At 36.7% G+C, this 23,357-nt stretch overlaps 3 protein-coding genes across 3 annotated transcripts; 1 reads left to right on the top strand and 2 right to left on the bottom strand.

The window, feature by feature from the left end:
- Positions 1–339: 339 nt before the first annotated feature.
- On the bottom strand, positions 340–8,624 carry LOC114155656 (zinc finger protein 721-like). The gene is made up of 4 exons (XM_028035647.1): positions 8,326–8,624; positions 6,171–6,264; positions 5,909–6,000; positions 340–4,445 (listed from the first exon to the last, which is right to left on the bottom strand). Exons 1-4 carry the CDS (start codon positions 8,516–8,518, stop codon positions 1,069–1,071), a joined length of 3,756 nt encoding a protein of 1,251 aa, XP_027891448.1. The 5' UTR covers positions 8,519–8,624; the 3' UTR covers positions 340–1,068.
- A 3,821-nt stretch (positions 8,625–12,445) lies between these two features.
- Positions 12,446–15,993, top strand: LOC114155677 (regenerating islet-derived protein 3-gamma-like). The gene is made up of 7 exons (XM_028035673.1): positions 12,446–12,559; positions 12,992–13,028; positions 13,211–13,417; positions 13,649–13,712; positions 14,128–14,225; positions 15,160–15,519; positions 15,677–15,993. Exons 2-6 carry the CDS (start codon positions 12,995–12,997, stop codon positions 15,513–15,515), a joined length of 759 nt encoding a protein of 252 aa, XP_027891474.1. The 5' UTR covers positions 12,446–12,559; positions 12,992–12,994; the 3' UTR covers positions 15,516–15,519; positions 15,677–15,993.
- Positions 15,994–18,793: 2,800 nt separating this feature from the next.
- On the bottom strand, positions 18,794–23,357 carry LOC114155670 (gastrula zinc finger protein XlCGF8.2DB-like). The gene is made up of 2 exons (XM_028035664.1): positions 22,146–23,357; positions 18,794–20,080 (listed from the first exon to the last, which is right to left on the bottom strand). The coding sequence occupies exons 1-2, from the start codon at positions 22,162–22,164 to the stop codon at positions 18,930–18,932; spliced, it is 1,170 nt and encodes a 389-aa protein (XP_027891465.1). The 5' UTR covers positions 22,165–23,357; the 3' UTR covers positions 18,794–18,929.

Here is a 23,357-nt window from a genome sequence, read left to right as displayed (position 1 = left end):
TCCTATCCGACTCATTTCTTAGATTAGTCACTTTTTGAAAATAACAGCCTTTAAGCAAGTGCTAAACATAGTTTTTATTAAGTCTACATTTCTGTATTGAAATGTTTTTCAGTGTGATGTAAATATTCTCATCTTAAATATTGCTTTCATGAGCTTCAAGCTAAAATCAGTATAAATAACAGAATATAGAGAGAAAATAACCTGCCATGAACGCTTCTGGACTGTGGAAGGAAACCAGAGTACCCAGAGAGAACCAGACAGGGAGAACTAAACACCTGACCGATATTCAAATCCAGAAACTTCTTCCTGCAAGGGACCAATGCCATCAAAACACCATCATGAAGTTTGCACTTTCCATTTATTTAGCCATTTTCACACATAATGCAGAAGCTTACACAAATTCTAGTTAGAAACATAAAACTGAGTGTATTGCACAGCTCAAAATACAGCAATACAAGCATAAAAATAAAACTAGAGTAAAAAAAACCTCACAGCAGCATACTGAAGAAAAACAATAAGTTTGATAAAAATCAAGTTAAATTCAAAGATAGTTACTAGATTTAGGTTTGTCATCTTCTTCATTGAAAACTCCCTCCACTTAGCAGAACTGTTGTGATGAAACAAGTTTTGGACATATTTAACACGTCTCCTTCCACTAAACAGATATCAGTTTCCTGTGACTCTATAAACTGATCACACATTGGCCGAATCACTTTTAAAGAAAAGTAATTTTAAACATAAATACAGGCTTAAACTAGTGTTGTTTTTTCTACATTATGCATTATATAATATTAGTAAGACCCATGTCAAACTCATCTGTAATTTTAATATAGTAGTAAAAGTGGTGAGTCAGAAAAAAAGTAATAAATGAGATGCTTCCTGCCCAGAGCCATCAGTATGTACAAGTCTTTCATGAAAATTGTGAAATATGGGTTACATTTACTTTCCCTCTGGGATTAGTAAAATAAATCTCAACTGAAGACACCTCATTATTGTACAAAACTCTTGTAAAGAAGGTGCTCTGCTTGTGATTATCTTGATTTTAACTGGACCTAATTATGTTGAATTTCATGCAAACCCAGGTTCACTGCTCTCCTCCCAGTTTTCATCACTGCCATCTTTCTCTGAGGACATTAAAGAATCAAAAGTTTTCTCTTCGTGAATTTTTGAGTGTTTTTTTAAATTAGCTTTCGAAATAAAAGTTTCGTCACTAGTAGAGCATCTGAAAGGTTTTTCTTCACTGTGCTTCTCCAGGTGTCGTGTCAAAGATCGTCTCCATGTAAAGGTTTGGTCACAGACAGAGCAGCTGTAACGTTTCTCTCCAGTGTGGATTCTCATATGATCTATTAAATTGCTCTTCCTTTTAAAAGCCGAGTTACAAGTCTGACATTTGAAAGGCCTATGAAGAGTGTGGACTTTTGAGTGATCGTTACAGTTTCCTTTTGAAGTAAAAGTTTTAGCACAAACGGAGCAGCTGAAAGGTTTCTCTTCACTATGCATCCTCATGTGCAGTGTCAAAGATGTTTTCCATGTAAAGGTTTCGTCACAGACAGAGCAACTAAATGGTTTTTCTCCAGTGTGGATTCTGTTGTGTTCTACCAAATAAAGTAAACAGCTGAACATTTTCCTACACTTAGAGCAGCGGTACAACTTTTTACCTTTCCTATAAACTGGATCTGTCTTACTCTTCCCAGACCCCAAAGCTGACTGAGATTCATTGCGCTTCTCCAAGTTTTCACCACTGCCATCTTTCTCTGACGACTTTAAAGAATCAAAAGTTTTCTCTTTGTGTATTCTAGAGTGCTTTTTTAAATTAGCTTGTGAAATAAAGGTTTCATCACAAACAGAGCATCTGAAATGTTTTTCTTCACTGTGCTTCTTCAGGTGTCGGGTCAAACAATTTCTCCATGTAAAGGTTTGGTCACAGACAGAACAGCTGTAACGTTTCTCCCCAGTGTGTTTTCTCATATGTTCTATTAAATTGCTCTTCCTTTTAAAAGTTGCATAACAGGCCAGACATTTGAAAGGCCTATGCAGAGTGTGGACTTTTGCGTGATTTTTAAAGTTTGCTTTAGAACCAAAAGTTTTACTACAAACAGAGCAGCTGAAAGGTTTCTCTTCACTTTGTTTCTCTTCACTATGCGTCCTCATGTGCAGTGTCAAAGATAGTTTCCGTGTAAATGTTTCGTCACAAACAGAGCACCTGAAAGGGTTTTCTTCACTGTGCTTCTTCATGTGCAGTGTCAAAGATGGTTTCCACGTAAAGGTTTTGTCACAGTTGGAGCAACTAAATGGTTTTTCTCCCGTGTGGATTCTGTTGTGTTTTAACAAATATTGTCTACAGCTAAATGTTTTACTGCACTCAGAGCAGCGATGTAACTTTTTACCTTTCTTATGAACTGGATCTCTCTTATTCTTCCCAGACCCCAAAGCTGACTGAGGCTCACTGCTCTCCTCCAAGTTTTCACCACTGCCATCTTTCTCTGACGATTTTAAATAATCCAAAGTTTTCTCTTTGTGTATTTTTGAGTGCTTTTTTAAATAAGCTTTTGAAATAAAGGTTTCATCACAAACAGAGCATCTGAAATGTTTTTCTTCGCTGTGCTTCTTCATGTGTTGTGTCAAAGATCGTTTCCATGTAAAGGTTTGGTCACAGACAGAACAGCTGTAACGTTTCTCTTCAGTGTGGATTCTCATATGTTCTATTAAATTGCTCTTCCTTTTAAAAGTTGCATAACAGGCCAGACATTTGAAAGGCCTATGCAGAGTGTGGACTTTTTCATGATCTTTACAGTTTCCTTTAGAAGTAAAAGTTTTACCACAAACAGAGCAGCTGAATGGTTTTTCATCATTGTGCGTCTTCATGTGCAGTGTCAAAGATGATTTCTGTGTAAATGTTTCATCACAAGCAGAGCAGCTGAAAGGTTTATCTTCACTGTGCTTCTTCATGTGTTGTGTCAGAGATCGTCTCCATGTAAAGGTTTGGTCACAGACAGAGCAGCTGTAACGTTTCTCTCCAGTGTGGATTCTCATATGTTCTATTAAATTGCTTTTCCATTTAAAAGCTGCATTACAAGCCGGACATTTGAAAGGCCTTTGCAGAGTGTGGACTTTTGCATGATTTTTAAAGTTTCCTTTGGAACCAAAAGTTTTACAACAAACAGAGCAGCTGAAAGGTTTCTCTTCACTATGCATCCTTATGTGCAGTGTCAAAGATAGTTTCCGTGTAAATGTTTTGTCACAAACAGAGCATCTGAAAGGTTTTTCTTCACTGTGCTTCTTCATGTGCAGTGTCAAAGATGGTTTCCACGTAAAGGTTTTGTCACAGACAGAGCAACTAAATGGTTTTTCTCCCGTGTGGATTCTGTTGTGTTTTAACAAATATTGTCTACAGCTAAATGTTTTACTGCACTCAGAGCAGCAATGTAACTTTTTACCTTTCTTATAAACTGGATCTGTCTTATTCTTCCCAGACCCCAAAGCTGACGGAGGTTCACTGTTCTCCTCCAAGTTTTCACCACTGCCATCTTTCTCTGATGACTTTAAAAAATCAAAAGTTTTCTCTTTGTGTATTTTTGAGTGCTTTTTTAAAATAGCTTTCGAAATAAAAGTTTCATCACAAACAGAGCATCTGAAATGTTTTTCTTCGCTGTGCTTCTTCATGTGTTGTGTCAAAGATCGTCTCCATGTAAAGGTTTGGTCACAGACAGAACAGCTGTAACGTTTCTCTCCAGTGTGGATTCTCATATGTTCTATTAAATTATTTTTCCATTTAAAAGCTGCATTACAAACCGGACATTTGAACGGCCTTTGCAGAGTGTGGACTTTTGCGTGATTTTTAAAGTTTGCTTTAGAAGCCAAAGTTTTACCACAAACAGAGCAGCTGAAAGTTTTTTCCTTATTGTGCGTCCTCATGTGTAGAGTCAAAGAAGGTTTCCACATAAAGGTTTTGTCACAGACAGAGCAACTAAATGGTTTTTCTCCACTGTGGATCCTGTTGTGTTCTAACAAATGCTGTCTACAGCTAAATATTTTACTACACTCAGAGCAGCGATGTAACTTTTTGTCTTTCTCACAAACTGGATCTGTGTTATTGGTTCCAGACCCCAAACCTGACTGAGCTTCACTGCTCTCCTCCCAGTTTCCATCACTGACATCCGTCTCTGAGGACTCTGAAGAATCAGAAGTTTTATATCTGCCATCTGATTCTAAATATTGTTCTGGTTCAGAAAAGTCTCTGTTTTCCTTGGTTTGGCTGTGATGAAGCTCTGAGAGCTGAGGTTTCTCTTCATCATCTTCACTTTTCACAGGAACTGGATCAAATATAAACTCAGTGATGTTTTTCTCCTCCTGCTCCTCTTTAATCTCTGAAAACTTCTGGTCCTCCTGGTCTGATCTGGGACTCCAGTTCTCCTCCTCTTTCATCCCTATCAGCTGCTGGACGTCTGCGGGAAACAGAAACAGACAAGTTACAGAACAGAGCTCTCGTATGAAATGTCATAGTAATGAACTAAACATGGAGAAGCAGCATTCAGCTTCTACGCACCACGAATCTGGAACAAACTTCCAGAAAACTGCAAAAAAGCCAAAATACTTAGTTCCTTTAAATCTAGACTAAAAACCCACCTGGTTAAAGTCACTTTTGAAACATAATCTTGAAACACTAATCAATAATCTGATGTGTAATGATGACAAAATGTAATGCTGTCTGTGTGTTCTATGACTTTGTGTTTTTGTGTCTTTATTATGTAAAGCACTTTGAAATGCCTTGTGGCTGAAAAGTTCTATACCAAAAAGAAAAAACTTTTTCAACCTTCACATTCCTGAACTTTGTCCTGAACCAAGGCAATATCTACCAGTTAACACACTGAACAAGAAAAACAAAAACAGATTTATTCTATGCAAATTTTTAAATATTCCACCTAATATAATTACTAAGTTGATGAGTTCACTAAAAGGTAAAGTAATTAGAAAACTGGACCACAGTATGAGACTAGAGAGGCAAGAGTAGCGGTAGTGAAAACAAAAGCTGCTGGCAGTTTACAACTTTTACTAAACAGTCTGTTAATTCTTATCCTTTTTCCATCCATCCATCCATCCATCCATCTTCTTCCGTTTATCCGAGGTCGGGTCGCGGGGGTAGCAGCTTCAGAAGGGAGGCCCAGACTTCCCTCTCCCCGGCCACTTCTTCCAGCTCTTCCGGGGGAATCCCGAGGCGTTCCCAGGCCAGCCGAGAGACATAGTCCCTCCAGCGTGTCCTGGGTCTTCCCCGGGGCCTCCTCCCGGTGGGACGTGCCCGGAACACCTCACCAGGGAGGCGTCCAGGAGGCATCCTGACCAGATGCCCGAGCCACCTCAACTGGCTCCTCTCGATGTGAAGGAGCAGCGGCTCTACTCTGAGTCCCTCCCGGATGACTGAGCTTCTCACCCTATCTCTAAGGGAGAGCCCAGCCACCCTACGGAGAAAACCCATTTCGGCCGCTTGTATCCGCGATCTCGTTCTTCGGCCTTTTGAGCTCCGGCAGACACTTTTAAATCATCACAGTATGATGAATCTGCACATTTTAGTTAAAATCATAGACTTGTTTTTGTTTTTGCTGTTCCTCATTGTCAAACTCACAGCTGAAGGGTTTCTGTATCTTATGTTTTCTCCTACATATAATGTTGTTTTTAAGTTATTTATGTGCCCAAAGGTCTGTATTATTATTATTATTATTATTGTTGTTGTTGTTTTCATTTTCCACCTAATATAATTACTATATAATATAGTAGTAGTAATATAATATAATTACTACTATATATATAATAAGACCTTCGGTCTTATCCTTTTTCAGAAAATAAATTGTGTTTAAAAGTTGTAATAGGATCACTAACAATCAGTTGGTAATAAGACAAAATGTATTTGTACCGGGACCATGCTCTATGTTGGTGTCACTGCCAAATCTGGGTGGATCTGGTGACTTGTGCACCGTGTCATCTCTCCCCTTTTTCCTCTGGTTCCTAAAATAAAGAGTAAGATTTCATGTGGATAAACATTTTAACTACATCTACATTTTCTACAGAGCAGTATTTCAAAGCTTGTATCAATGCACATTAAATACTATAGCAATGGAGCAGAGGAAAAAAAACCAACAAAATAAGAATAAGAAGTCCAAACTAATTATCTTTACTTTTTCATCTTTGCTCCAGGTCTCTGAATTTGTTTAGTGGACATAAATACAGAAGGCACAAAATCAGGATTTTGCGAGTCCAGTGACGCCTCCCCTGTAAATAAAACACACACGTTTGTTTATTAGCAACCAGCCAACATTATATGTCCAAATTTAATGGCACTTAGGCTTTCCATCCAATTGCTCAACTTATGATTCATTTGCTCCACTGCGACATCAAGTAGATGAAACATGATGATGATGATGATAATTTGATGTATGAAGCTTTAAACTGAATAGACAAATGATTCTTAATCTGAAAACTGGAATAAAATAGATGACAGGGTTGATATATGAATGGGTTTTTGTTACTTTAATCATGTTTATGTTACAGGAAACAAAATGTTACTATTGGCTTTTAAATAATAATCTTTTTTTTATTGTGCTTGGCTTCATGCGGTTTCTCCGATGTGAGATTATTCCATCTGCTATAGAAAATTAGCTTTCATAGAGCGCAGATGTTATCAGGAAAGAATCAACAGATTTACTGAAGTTGGGATAAAACATTTTCTGTCCTTCCCAATATTCCAAGGGATTCTCTGGTCCCCAAATGTTACTGTATGTTTGTGTTCAAAAGGGACCTTGGTGAGCTTGATCCACCATGTAGCAGCGTTTTATAATGCATCAGCAAAGATGAGGTATTCTTCATAGCCTTAAAAAAAAACCTCATCCTCACAAATTGTGCTTTAGAACCACAGAAACTAAAACACGGGATCTGCTGTGTTTATTATAAGTGATCATTTGTGTTTACTACGGGCAAATCTTTGATTTAGCAATTAAAATGTCGCCAGATGTGGGAAAATTGGGTTCATTGCAACACAAAAAGGGGGGAGAGCCTTAAGCATATTGCAAACATACACGCAAAAATATCCTAAGACAATAAAATGTGACGAGGGTAACACTAAATATCTGCCCCTTCAATTCACAATCAAATTGATGAACCAGTTCCTCAATTAATTATTTTTTTGGATTACTCGACGCAGCACCAGTAGATTGTGACGCTTTACAAACAGCTGTTGAGAGTGTTAAGGAAATATGGCTATTTTTGATTGTTTAATATAGTTAAGCTAATGCCATGTGCGTTTAAGTAGATCAACATTCCTATTTGGACAAGCTGATGCAAGGTAAACGATCAGAGATAAACATTCTCCTGGCAAGGCTGTAACTTAGAGCAGCCATAAAACACTATGCTCTTGAAAGGCTTTAAATTAGTAGGCCATAAAGAATATCTTCCCCGGCTCACAGGTCAGAGGTTGGGGGTTTCCCAGGAGCTCAGAGTTGCATCTGGAGTTGATCACAACTTAGGAATTTTGGGAACACTTAAGGTTTAATTTCTGATATACCTTTTTAATATTGGTAGCAATAGTGTGTTAGATTAAAGTATATTACCCAAGCTACAAGTACTAATCTAGTAAATCGAATGTATTTGAAAATGTACTAACTATGACAATATCGGAATCAAAAGAGAATGATTTAAATGTTATGTTTTACAGGTTGAAAAAGACTTCTATCTCATTATTGTTTGTGATAAAGCAAAGGGTCAAATCTTTGGAGAAGCTGACTGCAGAGGAGCAAGATAGGTTTTGTGAAAATAACTTATAACTTTAATAACTAAAATGACTCTTGATATTTGTCATTAAAACTCAGGGGAAGGTCTAAGTTTTTTTCCAAGGTAGCTCTTGGTTGGTCAAAACAGAGGTACGCCCTATTTGCATATATTAACAAAGAGAAACGCCTTCACTAGAAAAAGGGAATGCGCAACAATAAGAATTCAGACAACTGCCCTGTTCTGCTTTTAAGCAACAGCTGTCTCCAAAGGATCCTTTGTTCTTTTAATTCTTTTGTCTCAGGTAAAGAATGTACTTCTTTGTACTCTGAAGTTTTCTTGTTAAATTCATACGGTGTTTTCTATTGAATTAAACTCTGTATCTCTGTGACGTCATTGAGCCTCGCCGTCTGTTTTTCCAGCCGTGACGGCATCCGCTCGGGACCCGGCTAACAGGAGGAAAAGAGAGCCATGCTGTTTCCAAAATTTAAGCTAACCTAATAAATTTCCTTCTTTAATAAGAGCAACCAGAGTTTCTAGTGAATTAAAAGTATATTCCCATAACCTTACCTGATATAAAATGGGCACCACAGACCCGAGCTTTCTTCATAGTTTTCTCGGTCCAATCCACCCGATTGATAGCCTGAAGCCACAGCCGCCTCCGGTGGCTCTGAAGCGGCCGGTTTCCCCCCGGGATGCGGTAGAATTTAACCCCGTCCTGCGAGTACCGGTTCGAACAGCCGTAAACGCAACAACCCGACATTTTGAGTCCGGTGGTGGTAATTTTCAGCGTTAGATACTTCTGTTGTGTTTGAAAACTACCGGGGATGTACTTCCGTTGCTCCACGATGCGCGCGCAACTTCTTGCTAACGCAAGCTGGAAATACGTCACTATGACCTTCAAAATAAAAGCACGGTCTGAACCGCACTTTAAAATATAGAATATAATAGAAATATTGTCGCCACAGTCGGGAAATTAAGTTGTAAGTGTCGGGGCGTGTAGGTTCACACAAACATAAAAATAAAAACATAAAAAAACCAACAAACAAAATTAAGAATAGCTTATTACTAACTTAAACATAATGCGCAGTTATCAAAAGCGGAGTACTCCAAGGATTATGCCAATATAAGGCAATTTTTAAAATTAACAACTGTAAGCAAGCACTAAACATGCTTATTATTAAGCCCACATTTCTGTAATAACATTTCTAGAGCTTTTATAATAATATTCTCAAATTAAATGTTATGTTTTCATGAGCTGTAAGCAGAAAATCATCACAATTAACCCTTTCATGCATAGTGGTCACTACAGTGGACAGCTATCTAAAAGCCATTTTCTTGTGCTTCCTGTGGATTTTTATGTTATAAATGCACACAGACCACTGAAGTGGACACTAATGCATCATAAAATATACCATCAACTACTGGCCATCAGCTGCAAATGCAAGAAATTATTTTTGTTAAATACAATATGGCCGACAGACAAAAAAGCATGAGAACCGACCCGGTCCCTCCTTCTACTGTAGACGACTCTTGCAAGTAAAAAAAATATTGTGACATCAGATAACCCCTAAGGAACAATACTACTGATGTATTTTTCAAATAACAACTTTGTATTTGTACAAAATTACAATTGATCACATAAAAAAAAAAATTAAAAAAAATTTATTTTTACAAAAAAATGTTCCTACCTTTTTTATGCATTAAGAAAAATTTTAAAAAATGGAAAAAAAATTCTGACACAAAGGATCATAATTCATGCATCAGAGGGAGAAATAAAAGCTTGAAAACATTGGACTGTTTAGTTCATCAATATGTTTCATTCTGTGAATTAGATAAGAAAGAAAGATTAGATACAGGTCTGTAATGTATTTAGTCATCTTGATCAAGAGAAGATTTCTTAAGTACAGGTTTAATTACAGCTTCCTTAAAAGCCTGTGGTACATATGTTTACTAAGAATAAATTAATCTGATTTATTCAAAGGTAACTTCTTTAAGAAGTGGTAGGGTGTATTTTCCAGACACATTTACATTTTATTTCAGAATCAAGTAATTATGTTACCTTCAGTTGCAATTGTGGCCTCTGTTTGTGAAAGAGGCCACAAACACAATTGGGCCTCCGTCTCTTTAAGAAGCTCCTACTCTTTCCAACACTCCACCTTCAGGAAGTAATTGCAACAATGCTCCTCCATTATGCTGTATACAACTTAAGAGTGTTGGACGGAGATCATATGATGAGCTCAGCAGAGTGAGGTTCCATCAGGTGTTTGCTAACTGCTGCTGCCGCTAGTCTGGAGGAGCTGATTGGGGAAGGAGCAGAGAAAGAGTGCTCTGTGGTGCTTGAATTTACCACATGGGTCAACACCGAGGCTTTGAATAACTGGAAACCAGTTCCTCTAATCCTCCAGGTAACAAGCCAGATGAGATGCAGGTGTGTAGAAATTCACCTGCAGAATATCAGTCCTGCAGCTTTCTGCTACGCCCCCTGGTGGAGATCTAAAGTATTGATGCTGGGAGAAGAGTAGCCACACACGACCCCCCAGGCTTCGGTCCCCACAAACAGCAGTGGGTCCCCACAACGTATTATATGTCAGGAAAATGGTCCCCACAAGGTATTAGAAACAAACGCACAGGCACCCCCCCACCCCCCACCCCCACACACACCGGATTCCTGACAGCTTACTAAATATTCATTCAAGTTTTACAACACTTTCATTCCTTGAGAAGCCAACTAAACTTTGCATTTTAAATTTTTATTACTTTCAGCTTCTAGATTTTGCTTATAAGCAAAGTGAGTCAGCGCATTTTTCCTTACACAGTGTTCACACATTGATCCACTGATACATAAAAGTTAATATTAAACTAATACAGACCGGCCAGTCAGTCAAATATTTGATGAACAAACTTTTTAGACACAGACATCATTGTACCTTAGTTTGAATGTGATGATAATATGAATATATTCAAACTATTGGATGAAACTGATGGAGAAATGATTCTTCACTGCAATGAAGAATTTTTGTTGCTGTATTGACAGAAAAAATAAAATATTTTTATGCTCTTTTATTTTATGGACATGATTAATTTAATTATTTTTGTTAAAACGTAAACTATTTGCAGGTTATTGTTGAACAGAGAAAAAAGAAATGAAAATTTTCTCCTGGTTTTCATGCCTTCATCAGATCATTTCCTGGTCAATATGTAAATATATTGGTGCAGCTGTTTGATGAATGCCATTGATAACCATGAAAGTGAAACAAGCAACTGTTAATAAAGTTTTCTGCAGCTGTTTGTAGTTTTCATGGATTCCATTTGCTTCAAAATTTCAAACTGCACTCTAAATTAAATTATAAGTACATGACTTATTTTGTTAACACTGAAAAGAATAATCCAGTTCATCAATGTTGTGAAATAATTCTGAGTTATAAGATCTGATGGCCTGCAGAAATAAAAGAAAAACACAAAATGGAGTTTGTCTGTTAAATAATTGTTTGTGTTTTTGTGCCTGGTTCTCAGCCTTGTTTGCTTGTCTTGTTTTCCATATTTGCCAAAGAAAGTTAACTTTGATTCCAGCCTGATGTCAGTTTTACTTTCATTTTTTCTTACTGTTTAAATTATTTTCAGGTTTGCTATTTTATTCTTTTTAGGATTTCCACAATATGGAAAAACATTTGATGCAAAAAATATCTTTGCACAAAAACACTTACTCACTCCTAACAATGTTTTCTTCAGTAGATCCGTTTCTAATGGTCCTATGTACATCAAATTCACACCAGATATTAGTAAAAATCCAAAGAAACACAGGAAACAAATTAGTCAATAGACCAAGATGTGTGTAATAAGTTGGAATTAAATGGAAATTAAAATCTTACACAAAAGGAAGTTGCAAAATGGCAGAAAGTCCAGAAATCTTTCTCTATACATTCATATAACCAAGTGTTTAGAAATCTTTCCATTATCTGTACAAATGTTTATCAGCTAATATATCACTAACTGATGGCCAATAAAGCACCCGACGTTAATCTGAATGGAAATCATGAAACTGCAGATTTAGATTTAAAATTACTTTAATTCAACCAGTAAGTTTGTTTCTTAAATGGTGCAGCCGTCTCTGAACTGGGCAGCAATAAAACATTTTATCTTCAGATTATTTATTCTGACATGTGAGCAGAGAAATCGCCATGGTAACAAGCCTGGTCTGTTTCTAACAGTCAGAGTTATGAACAAGTTTTATACAAAAGTAAGAAATTTCAAGACACATCTAGACAATTCACTTTTAAGTTTTTGTTTTTATAAAATTACAGTTGGTGTCACCATTATCTTTTGACTGGAGAACTAAACTACAAAGAATTGCCAAAGAAATGCAAATATTATGGAGATAAAAATATAATCTCCATAAAATATTCTGAAAAAACCTGATAAGCTGTAAAACGCAGCACCAAAATCTCTCACAAGCTTGGATTCTAAAATAATATAATTCTACCTTCATCTCTCTGTAAAAGTGTATAATTTTGTTTTGCTTCATATCCTAAAAAAACCTGAACTTCAGTTGAATATGGATTTAAATGTGACTTCTGGAAACAAGGGATTCTTATCTAAAGGGACAAACAAGGAAGAGAAAATTACAAAAATACAGGGGTGTGAAAAGGTGTTTTCCTGATCCTGATTTTATTTATTTTTTGTCGTCTAGCAGCGTCCAGGTGTGGGCGTGTTTAGAGGAGGAGGAAAAGCAGCTTCATAAAATCCAAACTCCTGCTTGTCGTTTTCACATTTTGGACATAAACAGCAACTTCTCTTCAGAAAGGTAAATTTATGAGAAACCAAAGAATTAGCTAAATTGTGTTTGCATTAATCCTTTATGTAGAAAACATTCCTTTGTTTTCAATAAGGCAGTAGTTTTTATGTTTTATAAAACTAAATTCAACATTTTATTTGTAACAATAGTTTTGCTGTAATTTAAATGCTACCAATACAGGAACAAACAAGATAAATAGTTTTGAAGATTCCTCAACGTTCAAATAAGACTTGATAAGTTCAGAGTTCAGGATATACTGTGAGGATATTTGACTACCAGAGGAACCTGATACAGACAGTGATGTCATGAAGTTTGACAGTGTGAAATCTATGGCTCATAGCTATGAAAACCTTTTCTTCATAAGTAATTTGACTTCTTTACTTTAGTTTTAGAAAGAACGTTTCCCATGTTAGTCTTAATCTCATCTTTTATTTGTTACAGACAATGAAGCATCAGATCTTTCTCTCACTGCTGCTACGTAAGTGTTCAAATAATCCAATGTTGAACATGAATTTATATTATTTTTACTAACTAATGTATGCGTCCATTTTCTGTACAATCTCAGTTTCTCCATTTGCTTACTGGAAATTGAAAAATGAAAAACATATTGTAAATTAAACATTTTGTTTGCTGTATCTGGTTGTTTTCGGTTGTTTCCAGAAGCCCTGCTGATCTGTGCAGCTGCAGATGAAGATTTTGAGCATACAAGCAACTGCACTCTTAATGGACGCCCCACGATTTTGACAATTACCTGCAAGGAAAAGATTTGGAAGCTTCAGTGCAGGGAAGATGGTGGATATTTGAATATGTCCTTCAGTTGTTTAGATAAACCTAAAAAAACATTTCAGCTTAAAGTCTCCAATCCAGGTTTGTTCCTTCAGTAAACTGAAACATTTTCTTTGCTGATATTTTTGAGCTACTAAATAGGAAAATTACTCTATAATGTATAACCAACAGTTCCATGCAGCATCCTGAGCATAACAGAAATTGCATGTTTATGAGAAATAAAGTCTGCATACACACTTCAAAGAAATAGATTTATGAAGTTTTTGAAAGTGCAGATACGTCCTTAACAACCTTCTGTGATTTAATTTCCAGAAACATATTGCTTCAACACAGATTGCAAAAAAATTAAATATGGACACCCTTCCTGCGATAACGAGTAAGTTCTGTATCTGTGGTCTCTAAGCTGTGGCCCGGGGTCCATTTGTGGCCCACAGAATGATTTGTATCCCAAGTGCATTTGGTTTACCAGCCCAGGAGGTTAATGCAAATACAATCTAAAAAATGATAATTGGGATCCTACTTTCACTGAGACGATGCCTTTCAAAAGAGATGGAGACAAACTAAAATGTTATTAAGCTGCAAAACACAAATTGCTCATCTTTTATTAAACATGTTTTTGCATTTTTTTTTTTTTAAATCTAATTTTAGATAAAATTTGTGCCTGGCATTACTTTTATTTTTATAGTTTTGGCCACTGTGGCAAAAATGTTTGGACATCTCTGTTTAATGTAAACTAATATTTACACAATTGTTTTTGATCTTGGTCTCAAGAAAATATTTTTCTTCCACAGTAAGAACTCCATCTCTGCACTAACTGATGGATCATATAATTTACAGCTACAAGGTTCTGACTGTAAATTTGACCTTTGGAGTGCTGATAATCAAACAGGTAAGTATTTTAAAGTGATAAAATTGTCCTGCAACTCTGACATTAGTAGCTTTTGAAAAACAAAGCGATCCTATAGTAAGTAAGTTAAGTGAGATGTTTCTAAATTAAATTCTGTCATTTTACATCTTGGTTCACATTTTCAAGTTACATTAGCAACCCAACTGTGGAAAACGTTAGGGTTAGGGGTTAGGGTTAGGGTTAGGGATAGGGTAGGGTAGGGTTAGGGATTTTGTTTTGTTTGACACCCTGAAAGTTACACAATATTTTATTTCATAATCTATTTTCCATTTTCACCACATAAAATTATTGTGATCGCAAAGCTTAGACGGAAATTAATTTTGAAAAAACTCCAAAATATGTTGCCAATACATTGTGGAGTTTTTTCATGCACAGCAACATATATTTTTAAAAATGGGTAAACAATTCTCTAATGAATGGTTGTCCAGCTCAAGTTCTTACAGTTTAGCTGAGCTTCTGCTCCAACACAGTTGATTCAAATAGTCTAACTTCTTCAGGATATCAGAAAGTTCTGCAGAGGTTCTGCAAATGAACAATCATTTAATCCTTCCCCCATTCCTCACCCACTCAGCTCCTCCAGACTAGCGGCAGCAGCAATTAGCAAACACCTGGTGGAACTGGAAATCTGCTGAGCTCATCGTATGACCTGCTTCTCAGTCCAACGCTCCTCAGAACGGCTGTTAAAGGCTTAATGGAGGAGTACTGCTGTGATGACACGCAGAAGGCAAAGTGTCAGGATTAGATTCTCTGGGTTTTTCCCCCCTTTGACTCAGATTGTCTCTGGTAGACTTTTTACCTAGCCAATCAGCAGAGCCCAGACCCTCTGGACAAAGATTACCATTTCATTGACTGCTTATGTCTCCATGCAACAAAAGTGATTAAGATATATGAATAATCTTTTTGTCTGTTTTTAAAGGAATATTTCTGACCAACAAAACTTGGATTGAAGCTTTACAATTCTGCAAAACATTAAATTCCACTTTGGTTGAAATCACCAACCAAACAGTGCGGGATGCAGTGATTAAGATCGTGAAAGATAAAGCAGCAGAACTGCAGAACGGTGTCTGGGTCGGCCTGGAGAGATCCATCTTTGGAACCAATTCAGGGTGGATCTGGACGTCAAAGGGAAAAAAATTTGCCACAGAGCTTAACATCAGCTTTCCTGATGACCCTCTGAACAACCACTGTGGAAAGGTTGTCTTGGACCGGGATCAAGTGAAGGTGGATGATGAAGACTGCCACGAGAGTTTGCCTTTCATCTGCCAAGCTTAACTGGGTTTGTAATCTGATAATCTGATCTTTCTCATTTTTATTTTTAATTCTGGTTTAATGTGATTTGACAAAGATTCTTTTGACAAGTTGTGCAAAATTATGAAATTTAATGTTCAAAACTGTTTGAAAATAACTGTAAAATGTTAATTTTCTCATCTCAGGTTCATTATAAACACATTAAGAGGCCATGAAAACTTCTCTGAAGATCTTCTGATTACTTTGGAGGATTTTTACTCTCTGCTGATGCTTCAGATTATGCCTTTGTAATTATTACTTATGAGACATGTAGTTCTGTTTCTGACTGTCTTTCTATAGGTTAATAAGTATCATAACTGTCACTATTCATTAATACATTTTAAGGTGATTTAGTTTGACTGCATCACTTCTAATTTTGATTTATATAAATCACTTAAATGTATTTATTTCTAGTTTTGTTTCTGAACCTTAAAGAAATAAGATTAAAAACCAATTGCTGTCACCGGTAAAGTCCTCTAATTGTGGTTGGGATTACAAAATCTTGGATTAGGATAATCTGAGTGAATTTTTTTTTTTTACCCCTCCAGGGGGTCTTTTGTGGGCTCTAGTGTCCCTTATATGATAGTAGGCTGACAGGAAACAGGGAAGGAGAGGGGGGAAAACATGCGGCAAACGTCGTCGGGTCCGGGAGTCGAACCCGCGACGGCCGCATCGAGGACTCAAGGCCTCCAAATACGGGTCGCGCTAACCGCTACGCCACCACGGCACGCCCCAATCTGAGTAAATTTTGACTCATGCAAACTATCATACCACATGTAAATAACTGGTTATCATTGACAAACAGCACCTGAATCAACGTACAGTTCTCACTGCAGCAGCCAAGAATAACTAAAGGTTACCAAAAATGTTTAGATTTGTCCTTTCTTAGACAAATCTAAAGGTTTTATCAAGCAAGTTACAAATATGCAGCGTATGTTTGTAATAGAGACACTTATGAGAGGAAATATTGGTGGAAACGATGCAAAAGCAGCTCAGGGTGTCTGTTATTCATAAACCAACACTGTAAAAACAGGACAAAAGTTCTAACTAATGTTTGTTCATGTTTGTACAGAGCCAGATATCTGGGAAACTAATACATTACGACTAAATGTGGAAATCTGAGAAAACTCCATATTTGTGTTTGGTGTCAGAAAGGGGGAATAAAGATGCAGTCAAATAATGAACCAACATAACATACTTTCTTAGACACAATTCCCAATTGACATTGTTTTAACTTTAAAAGTCTACTTAAAACTAGTTTTGTCCACACCTGGCGCCATGTTTAATTCATAACAGGAAGTCATGGTTGTCCTGAAGCAATCTGATTGGCTGACAGGTTTTAGCTTAGCGCTACACTGCCTCCTATGGGTTTGGCATGTTGTGGGCTCATACGGATGGAAACTTTTCTGAAACTGATTCCATGTGTACGATATTTTTAAATGATGTGGCAGAGATATTGGTTTTTAAAAAGACTTGGCTATGAGTGAACAAGGCCTTATCAAAATGTAAACATATTTATGCTGCTGTCAAGGTGGAGGGATTTCAACTTTACAATCCAGATGTTACAAAACTTTATCAAAAGATACTGGAGTGGCACAAAAAATACAGCTTGTACATGTAACAGTAAATATTTGTCAGCTCTTTCTAAAATGTTATTTTACATTGTAAACATGATTTTACTGTCTTAAATCTATGAATAAATAAAAAAGCCTATTGATATTAGCGTCGTCTCACATTTCATGAAGAAAATACTCAGCTTTTACCTCAGATTATTGGCATGCTTAATGTCAAACTACTTCAAAGTTTCGGTAGTTTATCTCTTCATTTTAGAAACTACCAATATGTCATTGTTTGCTCATCAACTGAGTCTCTGGTGTTTTGAAAAACTGGGAGGAAATGGGCGAAACAAAAAGCTCTGACCTCAAAACATTGAAAAACAGCCAAACTAAAGTGAGTATGCAGGAAAATAAAGATACGAGAAGAAACAAAATTCACAATAGTGAACAAGCTCTGCCTAAAAACAAACTACAATCTTACCAGCAGTTTAGTTAACAATGCTCATACAAACGTATCAACCTGGCATTTACAATCGGTGCAAAAGTAGCCACATTTACTGATTCTGTACATTAAAAAGCACCTCAGATAGATCATCTCCTAAACATTTAACTCCTGAAAAACTTCATGGATGATCACATTAAAAAAATATATTTTAGTGGACAAAGAGAATATTCTGTCAGGTTTTTGAGGAGAGAGGAACTGATTAACATGAAGGAACAAATGTTTCGATCAAAACCGTTATAATAGTATCACAATGGCATTACAATAATAATACATGTACAGTAAATTGTGCAGCCTTACTAGTGGTGTTGGATACAAAGAGGTGGATTTAGATAATCTGAGTAAATGAGAGCTCTGTTATCCCGAGCAAACAAACGTACCGCCTGGAAATAAATGATTGAGTTCTGACAGCATCAATGCAAAGTTCTCAATGCTGCATCCAGTAATAGCCAAAGGCAACACAGTCAATCAAGTTCATTGAAAAAATTACACACAACTTGAAATTACATTCAGTCTAGCAATAAAAATAATAAAACAGCAGATTCATTATGCTGCAATCAGGAAGGTAAAAAAATTATTTTCCAGTTTTTCAGTGCAGCTGCAGCAGTGCAACGTGTTCCCTCGATCTAAATGCGTCTCCGATTCCACCTGTGCACATCCAGGCACTTCACCGCAGTTCACTGACGATAAAAAATTAATTTTTTTGTTGACAACCTTTATTTCATGACAATAATGAAACAATGACAAAAATGACATGGTTCTTTGATGACCAAGACATGATGAGATGGATAATAAATTTCCCTTTGGGATCAATAAAGTATTTTTGAATTTGAATGTCTGAATTTATGTGTTGAAACGAAACTAGACAAAAATGTTAGTGGCTGGTGTGTCTGAAATCCAGAACGTTTGATATTTCTGCCTTCTGTGATTGTCAGTCATGAACTAAAACATATCAGTAATTCTGATAAATTCTGTTGGATCCGGACATTTTCATCAATGACTGAAATCCCCGGAGATGCAACAAACAGAATGTGACGAGTGGACAGGAAAATAGGATGATTGGTCTGTATGTTATGCTAACAGCACTTAGCACTCATTAACAATTCATTGGTGGAAGTGAGACTGTTGCGCGACACAAATAATTATCCAGTCGGAACACATGGCGCTAAACAATGAAACATAATTTAATGAAGCTACACAGCAGATAATTTGCCTTGAGGAATTTTAATTATCAAGAATCTTGAATCATTCGATGAATCTTTACAGCCCTACTTTGAATAGACCCTTAAGGTGCTTGTGAAAGTGGCTGAAACTTCAACTGCAGTTTGTGTAACTGGAGGGTTATTCAGGCATATGGATTCTTTTATGCTTCACGAATGTGGTTTTCCACTTGAACGTTGCCTTACAGACCAAGCAGCTGTAAGGTTTCTCTTCAGAGTGGGTTTTTGTGTGTTCTACTAAAGTGTGTCTTCTCTTGAAAGCTCTCTTACAAACAGAGCAGATGTAAGGTTTCTCTCCAGAGTGGGTTCTTGTGTGTTCTACTAAAGTGTATCTTCTCAGGAAAGCTTTCTTACAAACAGAGCAGCTGTAAGGTTTCTCTCCAGTGTGGGTTCTTGTGTGTTCTACTAAAATGTGTCTCCTCTGGAAAGCCGCCTTACAGACGGAGCAGCTGTAAGGTTTCTCTCCAGTGTGAATTCTCATATGTCGCACTAAATCCTTCTTACATTTAAAAGCTGCGTTACAGACAGAACATCTGAAAGGTCTATGCTGAGTGTGAACTGCCATGTGTTTTTTTAAATAAACTTTTGTCAAAAAACCATTGCTACAGACGGAGCAGCTGAAAGGTTTCTCTTCACTGTGTGTCTTAACGTGTTGTGACAAAACATGATTCCATGTAAAGGTTTTGTCACAGATGGAACAACTGAAAGGTCTTTCTCCGCTGTGCTTCTTTATGTGTTGGGTCAAAGATTGTTTCCACGTAAAGCTTTTGTCACAGATGGAGCAACTGAAGGGTTTTTCTCCAGTGTGTATTCTTTTGTGTTCAAACAAATATGGTTTTCGGCTGAACGTCTTCCCACACTCGGAGCAGCAGTGTAACTTTTTACCTTTCTTGCCAACTGGATTGGTGTTTTTCTTCCCAGACCCCAAACCTGACTGAGCTTCCCTGCTCTCCTCCCAGTTTCCATCACCGTCGTCCGTCTCTAAAAACTCTGAAGAAGAATGAGAAGTTTCATCTTCATCATGTGATTCTAAACTTTCATCTGGATCGGGTTTTACAGTCTCCATGTTCTTCTCAGTCTGGTTGTGATGCAGTTCTGGCAGCTGAGGTTTCTCTTCCTCATCTTCATTCTTCACAGGAACAGGACTAAATTGTATCTCTGTGATCTTTTTCTCCTCCTGCTCCTCTTTAATCTGTGGAGGCTTCTGGTCCTCCTGGTCCAGGCTTGGACTCCACGCCTCCTCCTCTTTGATCCCCATCAGCTGCTGGACGTCTGCAGGAAACACAAAGTCTTGCTGTAGGAAACATTTCTAAGATCATTTATAGATATGTTGAGTCTATAGAGTTTATTATAATAACTAGAGATCCACCAATCCAGTATTATGTGCATCGGTTGCGATATAGAAAAAAATTCTAGATCAGGTTCTAGATTGGTGACAATGTGACTGATTTGTGCTGTGAGCAACGTCTTGCTTTATTATTTATTTTACATTATATTTAGATTCCTAATTGAACTTTCTGAACCATTTGAAAGGTTTTATGTTGTTTATTTTTACGCTTGAAGTAAATTTATCAGTTTCAGTTACTTCTTCTATTTACACTGGCTGCTTTCCTCCTAATTGCACTTAGTCGGTATATTAAAGTTGTGTTGTTTCTTTAACAAGCTTGGTCAGACATGCTTGACCAAGCTTGTGATGCTATTGAAATGTGCTGTACTGGTGCCGAGTCCTGAAACAAATTTGTAATCCATTACATTCATGTCTGTGATTTTAAAAATAGAAACATTTTAAGCCAATTCAGCACTGTTTTTCTTTTACATTGACCAATGTAAAACCTCAGATATTGGCATCTGAAGCAAAAAAAGTGGATCGTTGCATCCCTAGCAATAACTCTCATACCAACAGTACAGATTCCCTGAAAGCAAATGACCATAAGTGTATTTAATTTTTAAAAACTGTACAACTATCAGGATGTCTAAATAACGAATTTTAATTGCCTGATTTTGTGTATTGAATATTGTAATTTCTGTCATTATGAGATCAGTGACCAGCTGATACTTAAACGTGAAGCCGATATATTAAAACAATCTTATCTACATCTGCAAAGGTCTGAAAATGAGCTGCTGTCTCCTTTCTCTGCTCTGACAGACCGACACGTCCACCAGGCAACGTCTACATGGCTGTTATGGATTCTGTCTTTTCCTTTATCTCTTTTATCTGCTTACACACATGCTGCAGCTTACATAACCATGTTTGTGTGTGACTGCCGCCAGTCATACATAAACAGACAGAAACTGATTAAACTACCCTTTAGGGAGGGTGCAGATTGCAGAGAAGAATAAGAAGCTAAACTCGCTACAATCTTTGCCTCACTTGGTTCCAGCTACATGTGGCCCCAGCACCGGATGGTGAATGTAACTCTGTGTCTGATCCATTTGTATGACTTGAAACATTTCGTTATTTTTCGGCATTAAAGCCTGTTTTTATATCTCATTATTTCTCAAGGTAATTTACATTCAGGGGTTCTGGTCGGGTTCTGAAGCTGGTTAACGAACCTGGGTGAAACACAGAGACAAAAATGAATGAACTCCAACATGTTGCTAACATGTACCTCACTATTGCCAACATGCAACTTCTTTGCTATATGTAGCACAAAAAAACCCTGAGTCAGCAGGTCACAGGTCAGGGTTTTAAAAGGTCAGTGATCAGCAAAAAACTAATCAGTTAATCTCTACTTTTAATAATCTGTAGATCAATTGATTGCTGTTATCAGTGTAACAATTATTACTACAAACAAAATTACCTCAGTAATTTCCATGTGCATGTTTTCCTACTAACAAGCCAGAGAATCACTAGCTGTTATTCAAATGGAGAGGTTTTGATTTTAGTTTGCACTTTTCGCTCATAAAAGTTTTGACAGATTTGCTAATTATTTTCTATCTGAGCCTAATGAATAACATTTTCTGAAGGACATATTTGTTCACAGAAGCATTATAATCTATTTCATTTATTGTTTTGGTAAATTATTCTGGATATTTAAAATGTCTTGCTGTTCAACCGTTGGTTGTTCTTTAGAAAGATCAACTAACACATGTGCTTGCATTATTATGTCATTACATCTCTTGAAAACGACTGAAGGCTGAAATTAAGTCAAAAGATGTTCCATATGGTTTAAGGGTGTACATATTTCTCTCACAAAAAGCTAGTTTTCAAACTTACTTGTACAGAATTTATGTCACATTAAGGTGCAGAAAAACTTTTAACTCGTGGTTTTATGCATATCTTGGTATTTTAACAGATTCGTGGTTTTTTTAAACGGATGTAAAAGATGATAATTACCATTAAACTGGGAAGCCATCTTTGCTGTGCTCCTCAGTGGTTGATGTGCTTCCAGCTGGTAGGTTAAACTAACAGCAAACACTCGGAGCTTCGGTTGATCCAAGAGGAAAATTCAGCAAAAACAAAATGAAAACCCTGAAAAACTTACAAACAATGTAAGACGAGAAGGAGGCTTAAAGATACTTTTACAAGATTCAAGATTCAAGATGCAAGACTCAAAACGGAAGTTTGACTTTCTTCTTCTGGATTTGTATTTGCGGTTTGCAGGAAAGGTATAGAATGCATTACCGCCACCTACTGGAATGGAAGAAACACGAACATTTTCACAACAACAATGGAGATATTCACGGAGAACGAGAGGCGCATGAACCTCATATACAAATAAAATGTCAGATCAAACATGATTTTCAGTTTTAATTTAAAAAAGAGAGAAAGAGATTACCCTCCAACCCCCAAAGGAATACTTTCTACATCTAAATAAAAACATTTTAAAAATAATTCTGATAGTCATTGACACTAATGTAACCTTACCAATATGGATACTTTTTTAGTATCTAAAAGTGTTGCCAATTGTATTTTAGTCAAATTCTTTATCTTAGTGGTTAATAATACTTATGTTTTATACTCCAATATGTCATAAGAGTCACTTGGAATAGCTTGATTGGACTCTGAAATGTCTCAAGATATATTGATTGATTTTATTTAAATCAATCAAATAAAGCACATTAATGAATGTAAAATGTTGTTATAAATATACTGGATTTATCTAAAAGCTGATTTCCATCAGTCCCATTTTTAATGACTGCTATTAAAATATGTCAATATCTGTATTGCTGTCCAGATTCTTGTCCTCTGAAGGTATAGATAACCAGATAATAGAGCAGTCAGATAAGTGTAACTGGAGTCATTTTATATGGAGGCTCCTTTATCAGTCACTCTGGAACCAGAGAACTCAGAGTTCACAGACTCAAGAGTTAGTTGAATCCGAGTTTCCTGGAAAGTTGCAACCTTGTTTAATGCATGGAGTTATGGCGCCACCTGGAGGCCAAACGACTGAAGAAAAGTCTTCATAACTTCATAACGTCTTGCCTGCAAACGTTTTTGCAGAGCTAAAAGTTGCCTCGTCACTTCAACGTTTTTGGATTTTTTCCAATACATTTTTATTTCATACAAAAAGATAATTAAAATTATTTTATTAACATCCTAAAAAAC

Source organism: Xiphophorus couchianus, chromosome 13, assembly GCF_001444195.1.
Source record: "Xiphophorus couchianus chromosome 13, X_couchianus-1.0, whole genome shotgun sequence".
NCBI lineage: Eukaryota > Metazoa > Chordata > Actinopteri > Cyprinodontiformes > Poeciliidae > Xiphophorus > Xiphophorus couchianus.
The sequence above is the reverse complement of the archived record's forward strand: the minus strand, read 5'-3'. Positions and strand labels throughout refer to the sequence as shown.

What these genes read in the sequence shown, in the direction of transcription:
- LOC114155656 (XM_028035647.1), bottom strand. Translation starts at nt 8,518, where the DNA reads ATGTCGGGTTGTTGCGTTTACGGCTGTTCGAACCGGTACTCGCAGGAC. An exon ending in TGGTGCCCATTTTATATCAG is followed by an intron (nt 6,265 to 8,325) that starts GTAAGGTTATGG and finishes TTTTATTTACAG; the next exon opens with GGGAGGCGTCACTGGACTCG. An exon ending in CAACATAGAGCATGGTCCCG is followed by an intron (nt 4,446 to 5,908) that starts GTACAAATACAT and finishes TGTTTCCCGCAG; the next exon opens with ACGTCCAGCAGCTGATAGGG.
- LOC114155677 (XM_028035673.1), top strand. Translation starts at nt 12,995, where the DNA reads ATGAAGCATCAGATCTTTCTCTCACTGCTGCTAC. An exon ending in CACCCTTCCTGCGATAACGA is followed by an intron (nt 13,713 to 14,127) that starts GTAAGTTCTGTA and finishes TTTCTTCCACAG; the next exon opens with TAAGAACTCCATCTCTGCAC. An exon ending in GAGTGCTGATAATCAAACAG is followed by an intron (nt 14,226 to 15,159) that starts GTAAGTATTTTA and finishes CTGTTTTTAAAG; the next exon opens with GAATATTTCTGACCAACAAA.